We start from the raw sequence: 9650 nt of genomic DNA on the forward strand, positions 1-9650 counted from the left end.
TCCAATTGGCAATCATGCCTCAAATGAGGATCCAGTTGCTTTGCAATCACTGTTTCTGCCTCAGTCCTTATGGAGCAAATTAGACCCGCAAGTCCAGATATGAGCTACATCTAAGACTATGACATTAAAGTCTCAGCGGACAGACACAGAGAAGGAAGACAACCTGGCACCCACTCAGCAAGACTCCTAGAAACACCATGGCCAGGCTTTCAGTGAGTGGTGAACAAAGTGCGTGTCTCCGGTGTGGGGCTTAGGTGGGTATCTACAGCTGCCTTCCACTGAGTTTGGTCAGAAGCAGGAGTGTGAATGGTAGCTGGTGTGAGGATTAATCAGCCAGGAAGTGTAAGGACTGGACTAGGCAGTAAGGATCTAGAGAAGCAAGGGGCAAGAGATCTCAGCTAAGGTACAGCTCAGGGCTAGTTTCCTGAACGTGTGCAGAGCAGCTTTTGAATTGATCTCAATTAAGTTCATCAGAGTAAACATTGAGTGGTCACTTCTTCCACAGTTCTACTTTTAGGTAGAATAAAAACTGTCTTCACAGACTATTGTATATTATAAAGCCCATCTAAGGAGGATACTATTCAAGGACCCCTGTAAGTCTATTTTAAAAGGTTAATTCTCTTTTATAGTACACCAATCCCCTCCTGCTGTGTTTTCTTTTTGCTTTTAATTTTTAAATTACTTCTGTTTTATAAGAGGTGTAGCAGAGTTGATGACTGTCTTCCATTTCCTGCATGTCTATGTGTTTGAAAATTATTTTTACCTGTCCTTCCCTTCAGCCTTAAGCAGAGTCTCTATTTTCAAGTAAGGATTTTAATTCTTTCAAGGTCTTTGGAGGTTCTATTTTCCAAATCTTGAATCATCAAAAGTCCTTTCCCTAAATCCCAAGTCTGTCTTTGTTATGAAAATTTAATCATTTTCATTCCTTCAGTTCAACAGAGACATTTAATAAATCTCAATGCTTCTACTATATACCAAGGGTGGTATTAGGCACCCAGAAAATGGTATTTAAAGAGATTGCCATGATCTAGGTCCGTAACAGACACCTAAGTAATAATAAAACAATAACATCAATAACTAGTCAATAATAACAATGTACTGAACACTTTATAGGATACCTCCTTTAATTCTCAAAAACCCCTAGGTATTCAGAGCTAGCATTACATCCATTTTGATTAGGGCCCTGGGACTTACAGAAGTGAAGCCATTTATGTGAGCTCATACATCTAGTAAGTGGTAGAAGCAGAGTAACACAATATGACACAGGCTATAATGTAGGCTGAGCAGAATGCCGTGGGAGAAAGGCCTGGAAAAGTCAGGCAGGGCTTCACAGAGGAGGTGACATTGAGATTGGGTCTTGCATTCAGCACAGGAACGGAAATAGCATGAGCATGTTCTGTGTCGATGATTATTGTCAATGATTTGCAAATAATTGAGTGCTACCAAATGTCTTTGTCTCTTGAGGCCACCTTAAGAAGTCCCAGGGGTTTAGAGTATATCTAACTCAAAGCTCAAGATTGAAAAACCAGCTGTTCTGACAGATTTCACAGGGTGGGCAAAAGTGGAGATGGGAGGAGGTCGGGCCGGGGGAGGACATGGTTGAGGGAGGAGGTTAGATGAAGTTTTCTCTATTTCCAAATACAACTTGAAGAGACTCTTAGCTGCTCCTTGTGACATTCATCAGTTGTCAAAACTGGCATTTCCTTTGTTGAGCAAGACAATGTAGACGACAGAAAGGATGCATTATGACGAAGTCACAATGACTGCAGCACCTGGTTCCAATGCCAAGAGTTATTTAAAATGATAAAAGAGGGGAAATTGTGAGCGGGAGTCATAAATTTGATTGCCTAGTGACTTTAGTCAATTGGCTGCCTTTTAGCATATTTTCCCTTGTGAAGGCAATTTAAATGTCCAAGGATATTGATGGTCTTTGAGAAAAGAAACCTAGTGCAGTGGAAAGGGCATAGTGTGTGTGGTAAGAAGAGATCTAGTTCTGCTGCCCACCTTCTCACTATAAACTATGTGATTTGGGATTGTGACTGAAGCACTCTGAGCTTCACCAACCTGTGATTTGGTCACAAATGCTACCTTCGCTACCTGTGGGGATGTTGGAGTTGGACATACTTGAATTCAAATCCTGGCTATGCCGCTATCTAAATGTATTGTCTTTTCTAATCTGCAAAATGAGCATCATAATTCCTCTTTCCTGAAGTTGTTTTGAGGATTAATGGATACAATGAATAGGCAAAGTGCAGCACTGACACATAGTGCAGTCCCTTTTTTAAAAGCCCATTTGCACCTTTCCAGTGGTTTGGATTCATTTAAAGGGAAAGACCTAGGGGCTGGCCTGGGTACGCAAGTGGTTAAGGCACGCCCTCCGCTGCGGTGGCCCAGGGTTCACTGGTTCAGATCCCGGGCGCGCACCGATGCACTGCTTAGCCGGCCATGCTGTGGCGGCGTCCCATATAAAGTGGAGGAAGGTGGGCACGGATGTTAGCCCAGGGCCAGTCTTCCTCAGCAAAAAAAGAGGAGGATTGGCAGATGTTAGCACAGGGCTATCTTCCTCACACACACACAAAAATAAATAAATAAATAAAGGGAAAGACCTAACTAGAGAAAGATACTCAGGCAAGGAGAGCTGCATGATGTGCTAAAACTTCCTTTACTATAAAATGGGAGGTCAGTAGTTCTTAGGCCTGGTTGCACATTTGAATCACCAGGGACAATTAAAAAGATTCCCAAGTGTGGGGCTCACCTCCAAAGATTCTGATTTAATTGGTCTGTCGTGAGATTCAGCCTTGAGTTTGTGAAAGCTTGCCAGGTGTTTCAAAAGCCTGCAGCAGATTCAAACATTGCTTCTCAAACTTGAACATCAATTACCTTGCAATCTCGTTCAAATGCAGATTCTGATTCTCTACGTCTGCAGTGCCTGCGATTCTGCATTTCTAACAAGCTCCTAGGTAAAGCTGGGGCTGCTGATCCAGGACCACACTCTGAGTAGCAAGTGATTCATGATCCACCACGGTGGTTGTCAACCATCAGTGTTCATCAGAATAACCCAGTGGCTTGTTGAAAATGTAGCACTGGGACCCAGGTCTGGCCCTCACAAATTCTGTTTCACTTGGTTTAGGGAGGAGCCAAGAGAATCACTGATCCATAATATCCATTTCAACCTGAAAATCCCAGTTATGCTAATTTTGTGATTTTATAATATGACTTCCCTCCCAGTTCAATTGTTCGGTAAAAAAATTACAGAGTCTGAAGTTGAGTGTGTGGGATATCACTGTCAGGAACCTGAAGGATGGGTGGAGTGAAGTTTTTTGATGTCAAGACATGGCTGATCTTTATGTCATGTGTATCTTCAACCTCCAGAATTCTCCTTTTGAGTTAATGGGGACCTTCACAGAACTCCCTCTGTGTGAGCAGGTTTACTGTGCAGGAAGCACTCATAGATTAATTGGGAGAGCATTCTTCACTGGCAGGAGATGGACAGGATGACCTTGGACTTTTTTCTGCTCTCTGCAACACATCCAGCTTTCTAGAGCAGAATCCCAGGAGAGGCAGGATTGCTTCTCTACCTCGAAAGCAAACCAAGGAAAAATGGAGATGGGAGAAAACAACAAGCTGCTTTATTCAGCAAAGCAGGTGATTGACTTTTGAAAATCTCTGGGACTTCCAGAAGAATCTGTCCCATGATAGATTGGATTACTTTTTTCCTTCTTTTTCTTCTTCTCATCCTCCTGGATTCCTCTTGCTTTTGCTAGCTAAAAATATCCTATACTTAGGGACAAGCATTTTGCCATTTTCCAAGAAAAATTGAAAAACAACTATGATTGGGTCAAAAACATTATAACTCTGGTATTGTTGCTTTGGATAACCATTTTGCATGTAATTAATAGAGAAGGGTTTGGTTTCAAAGAAGTTTATGAATTTGTAAGTAAATTAATGCAGTGATGGTAATGTGGGAAATGAGAGAAACTCATATTTTCTTGCTTTCCCCTTTAAAAGTATTTACACCTGTAAGAACAATTGATCAGTCTACAGAAATATCTGTATGAACTCGGGAACTGACAACTCGAAAGGCAAGAATCACACGCTAGTTTAGCCAACAAAGTGCTAGGTCATTCAAGTTCAAAGTACTCAACTCCATACTGTATTCCCAACTGGACCATCTTTATAGAAGAGGGTATCAAATCGGGCCCACTTGACCTTACTAATATCCCTCTGTACCTGGGCTGGGCTGGCCAAGTAGAGAGCTGCCATACATTACCATTCAGCAACAGCGCAAGGCCCTAATTGCCTCCAATGCCTTTCTCAAGAGCCAGCCACCATGCTCCCCTCCTTCCTCTGGTCCTCAGAGCCTTGCTGTTGGTGGGATACAGGCTTTAATCATCCCTTCTAAACCATGTGCATTTGCTTAAGAAAGGGAGTGGTGCAAGCCATGGTCCTCAGATCTCTGTCCATTCTCTTGGTGCCTTTTATCAGGCCGAGGGGCTTGTTTTCCAGGAAAGACTGTGTAGTCTGTGCTGAGTGGAAGGAAGCTGTCATGGAGGAGCCAGAGCTATGCAGTGACAAGCCCCATGTCATAGTGACAGCAGAGCTCCAGAAAGGAGACTCTGGGGGTGACCGGACCTAGGTGTTGGGCCTCTGGGGAAGGTGTTGGAAGCTCTCATCTTTCAAGAGAAATGAAGAAAGAAGTGGATAAGGAGTACCAAGACAAACTTTTCTATTTTTCAGTTTTGTCCTGAGTTGGGTTTTGGTGGGGCAAGAAAATGATCACTGTGTTTTAACATTTATTTAAAATTAAAAAAAATTTTTTTTCTCAAAACAGGAGATTAAACTCCTATAGGGCCACATTTCTTGTTTGTGAGGCAGTGGCTTCCCTACAAAATCTCAAACAGAGGAGAGAAGGCCTTTTGCCAGGCATGTTTATTTTATTGATTTGCTTATCTATAGTGTTTCCTATGTAGCAGACACGGTTTTAAGCACTTTAAATCTTACCTCATTAATGCTCTTAACAACTTACGAATTGGGCACTATTATTGTTTCCATTTTGCAGAGGTGGGAATTGAAGATCAAAGAGGTTAATTTGCAGGTTCACTCTGGCAGACCCGGGATTTGAACCTAGGCAGTCAGGATCCAAGATCTGTAACCACTGTGTTATGCTGCCTCTAATGCTGAGGAAAGTGTTCCTATTCTGGGGTGGAAGGAGAGAAATTGGACTGCATGGACTAGTTCTCAAATGCAGGTCCCTTGACTGATGTGCTGGCTAGGTCATCATTGTTGCTGCTCTTGCTTAAAATGCAAACACCTGGGCCTTATTCCTAGACTTCTGATCCAGGAAGTCTGGGGTTTTGGAAATTGACCTAGATGATGATCAGGGAACCCCCACCCTTACAACAAATCCAAGATTTTTTGATTGGAACATCATTCTGATTACCCTAAAATGGATGTGATAATGGGGAGCAGCAGTAGCTGATGCTGCCACCTCCCAGGCGTCTTCTAGTCATTCCAGCTCTGGTGTCTAAACCACAGGCACTGATGGCGACAGTTCTGACCACTCCGCCCCCAGCTCCATCTGCCAACAGCCACCAGGCTGCCTCGAGTCCTCTGAGCCTCCCACACCCTGCCTGCTTTCCTTCCGTAAAAGCCCGGAGCCCACAATCTTCTTAAAGGCTAAAACCGTCTCTGCTGCAGGGCAAAGTGGACATTTTTATTATCTGTAATTAACTGCCACTCCCCTTCCCTGCTCTGTCAACAGTTCTGCAGCTCAGGTGTGTGACCCCACCACCGAACATGATTCTCTCATTCAAATTGAATGGGCCACATACAGCAATGTTTAAACACAGGACTAGAGATGGGATGGAGCCCTGCCCCAGCCCTCTGTCCCTTCCAGCCTCTGTTTTTCATCTACTTCTAGCATCTTCTTACTTGCAGACCCAGAAACGGCTGGAGGTTCTGACCAATCTCTCTCCTTCTCCTACTTCAGTAACATCCTCGTGTCTCTTTAAGTGGCTGAGAGTAGCAGTGCTGACTACACGCAACCAGAAAAATGAGGAGAATTAGCTATTGTATCGCTTGGCTAATTTAAGCTCTGCTGTTGAGCACACTGACCCAAGCAAATCAACCAGATAATTTCCAGCCCCTCTTGACTTTAAGAAAACTGGATCATGCCCAGGAAAATGAAGGAGGAGGAGGAGGCGGCTCATAGGCTCTCAAGGTCGCCATGAGAAATTGGCTTGAGAATGAGGTAAACCAGTTCAGAAGAGACCACCGGGAAAGCCAAGGCAGAATATTTTCAGTGCCCCATGTGAAGTACCCCTCACCACCTAGCAGTGAAAGAAGTCAGCATTATCAAAACAGCATTTCCTTCTCAGCTCTGCCTTGTGACTTCCAAGAATTCACCTACTTTTCTCCTGAAGAATAGGGCCGTTGCCCTTCTCCTTAGTGCTTCAATTGGACCATTTGGGATATGCCTATCCTCAGGTTGCTTTGACTGAATACCCTAAATAGTATTCCGTGGAAAAGAGAAAATATGGTTTGAAAAATCTCCTGCCTGTCAGGAGATCCCATAAAACACTCTAGCTTTTTTCTGTACTGTAGTATGCCAGCAAAACATTCTAAATGCACCCTGGAACAGAAGAGCAAGCAAACAGGAGCCTAATTGACCATCTTGAAATACGTAATAAAAATGTACACATCAGCCATACTTCACAACAATCATGTTTCTTACTGCTCCCAGAGTGTACTGTTAATTCCTTGAGGCAGTAACTGAATTCATCTAAAAGAGATAAAGCAGCTCTAGAAACTCAAAGCTTATCTCAGGAGCCCGTAATCCAGCGGGATTTCAGTCAGATAGGTCAGAGTACCCTAGATCTCCTCAAGTGCAGTGGCTGCAAACTCAACCTTTTCCAGGGAGTAAAAGCATCCCTGATGCCTTTCAAACTTATGCTTTGGGTGCAAGGAGGTGGGGCAATCATTTTCCAACGTAGCTTTCCAAGGGGCATTTGTTCTGAAAGTTGGGTAGTTGCTTTTTCACCAAATCCAAGAAGTTTGGATTTATTCATTCTATTATATGCCTGCCTCAATTCAAGCAACAGTCAGGTAGAGGTTATCAATTTAGAAATCCCAATTCCTGAACTTCTTTCTGCAGTAGAGCTTAAACTGCTACAGTCGACATTGCACTGTTAACATAAAACCAACATGCAAATAAGAGTTTCCTCTCTTTCTCCCACTTTATTACCTTGAGCTCCTTGACTGTAGAAGAATCTTTGAGCCGACTCAACATCCAAGAGTCTATGAGCAGACTCAACATCCAGAAAATAGTCCATTTTGGGATAATCCATCCTTGATGTTCCAAAAAAAGAGTTTTAAGACAAAATAGTCACTTGTATGTCTAAGAAAGAGAAAAAAAACCCCCACAATATTTAGACTGTCAAATAGATTTTTAAACCCCCAAATATATATAAGTATATATTATATATATGTATACAAGTAAAAAAATATATAAGTATATATATATTTTAAGAATTTTGGAGTAAGAAATATCCCATTATTTGACCGACATTTCCAATTCTAGAACCACCTCTCAACATAGCTTTCCTATTGTATGAAAAAATGCAACATTTAACCAACATTCATTAAAAGCGACATGTTCTACTCAGAAAAAACAGATAATCCAGGCTAAAGAGAAATAACCTACCAGTCTTTCCTTGCTGTATATTAACTGGAAAATATACTGTTAAATTCATATGCTATCCATTTTCCAAAGGTCTCTGTGATAAATGGCATCATTAAGTGTCAGCTATTCTGAGTTGATCTTCTATTGATCCAGGGAATTCCGACTCCCCTCAAGCAGAGAGAATCACCTGGGAATCAGAGCTTCCGCTTATAGATGCCTTGCGTTTATGACACATGCTGACATGTTTGCTGTAAAAATGCCTTGAATCCCTTCCTTTATAGCGATTTCCTCCAGCACATTTTATCAAGTGCTATAGGATCACCACCTGCTTGCCTCTAACATAGGCTGCTTTTGAGAAAGAATTCTCGTTTGTAGAGCAGTGACAATTATTTCAGAATTGCAACGATACCCATAATATTCTCATGCACTAGCCTGTCAGGAAGCTAATACACTTCATTTAAAAACATTCAGCCTGTTGGGTTCTTTCTAGCATATGTAGCCTTTCCCTGATTCTTGCACAAATAAAGTATCTCTATTTCTGCAGGATGTTTTTGCAAAGAATTAACAAGGCAAGGTCATTAAAATCAAGCTCAGAAGGCTAATCCAATTGGTTTCTCTTTCTAACAGTGCACATTTTAATTTAAGAACCCAAGTCTGGTAAGAGGAAACTTTTAAAAATACCGAAAGGTACCCCAACAGCAAATGATACTTACTGCAAAAAAAATCAAAGGCTAACTTCCGGCAGTAAAAACAAGAGGAATTTCAGAATGTCTTTGATCTCACTAAATATTCCCAGTGAAAGTAAACAGTTTTGATTGTTTGATTAAAACGGTGATGAATAATGTATACCATCCACTGGACTTCCTTTATCAGATAAAACGGCTAGAGCACGTTACCTTAGCAACGGAAAGTGACGCCAGCCTCAGCCTCTTTGTATCCTCCACTGTGAAGGAAGAAAATGACCAGTTTCTCGTGTAAAACTTTGGCAGAAAACCATCACCATCAAAATCTATACGTAACCATCACGCAGATCCATTCTCCAACTCCCCCCTCCCCCACCCATTTCTTATGCAGAGACGTGTCATAGTCATTAAAAAATGGTTTTTGGTTTAATAATTTATTTTTATAGCCCCAAGTCCCAGTTTGATTTGCAATTACAACAAGATTACATGATTAAACAGTTAATATGATAGGAAAGTTGTCTAGAAATTGTCAGGGGCACCGGTTCTTATCCTAATGCTGGCTAAAGGTGGTAGGAAAGGCCACTTTAGCTAGCATATGTTAAACGTTCCCCTGTTATAATTAATACACAGATCAGTCACCAGCATCTAGGCTGAAAATAACTCTCTTCCCTTCTGCGATCAATCACTGGAAGATGCTTAAAAAGCTGTCTGAAATATCCTAGGTTTTGAAAGACGCATTATAACATAGATCTTTTGGGAGATTTCCCCACCCTGTAAAGGAAAGATAGCCAAAAACGATATATGAAAGGAAGAGTCTTGAAGTTAGCAGATACTTACCAGCACTTGTTGGCCCCTCTCAACAGGACACTGTAGAGCATAAAACGAAGCTGTGTGACGCTGCTGAGCCCAGAAGCTCAAATGAACAGCTTCTAATTTTCCCTTCAATCTCAATTCAAGAGCACTGTGCAGAGGAAAGTGATGGATTTGCCCATTTTATATTGTGATGAAATGCAACCCCTAAGAAGAGATCTGAGTGGAGCTGCTCTTTAGAACACATTAGACTGCTAATTTAAGAAAATTGAAAGGTTTTGTTTTACTGTCTTTTATGTGTTCTCTCTGCTACCCCCTCAATTTAATTTGCATTTAAAATTATGCTCGTGTCTCCTCAGTTCTCGAAGGTGTGGAGTACTTTCTAATTACGACGGCTGCTTGGGTAGGGTTTGGTGCAACGCCACTTTTATTCTAAGCTGCAAAACAAGGGGTAATTATAATTGTGAGCTGTTTTC

At 41.8% G+C, this 9650-nt stretch overlaps 1 protein-coding gene across 1 annotated transcript in view; it reads right to left on the reverse strand.

Annotated features, from left to right (window-relative positions):
- The window catches only part of PHACTR1 (phosphatase and actin regulator 1), a 520877-nt gene extending 513531 nt beyond the window's left edge, over positions 1-7346 (reverse strand). Inside the window, exon 1 of the mRNA XM_058555251.1 lies at positions 7244-7346. Within this exon, the coding sequence (XP_058411234.1) occupies positions 7244-7346 (103 nt within the window). The remainder of the gene's footprint in view (positions 1-7243) is intronic.
- Between the last annotated feature and the right edge of the window lie 2304 nt (positions 7347-9650).

This window comes from Diceros bicornis, chromosome 14, assembly GCF_020826845.1.
Source record: "Diceros bicornis minor isolate mBicDic1 chromosome 14, mDicBic1.mat.cur, whole genome shotgun sequence".
Classification (NCBI taxonomy): Eukaryota; Metazoa; Chordata; class Mammalia; order Perissodactyla; family Rhinocerotidae; genus Diceros; species Diceros bicornis.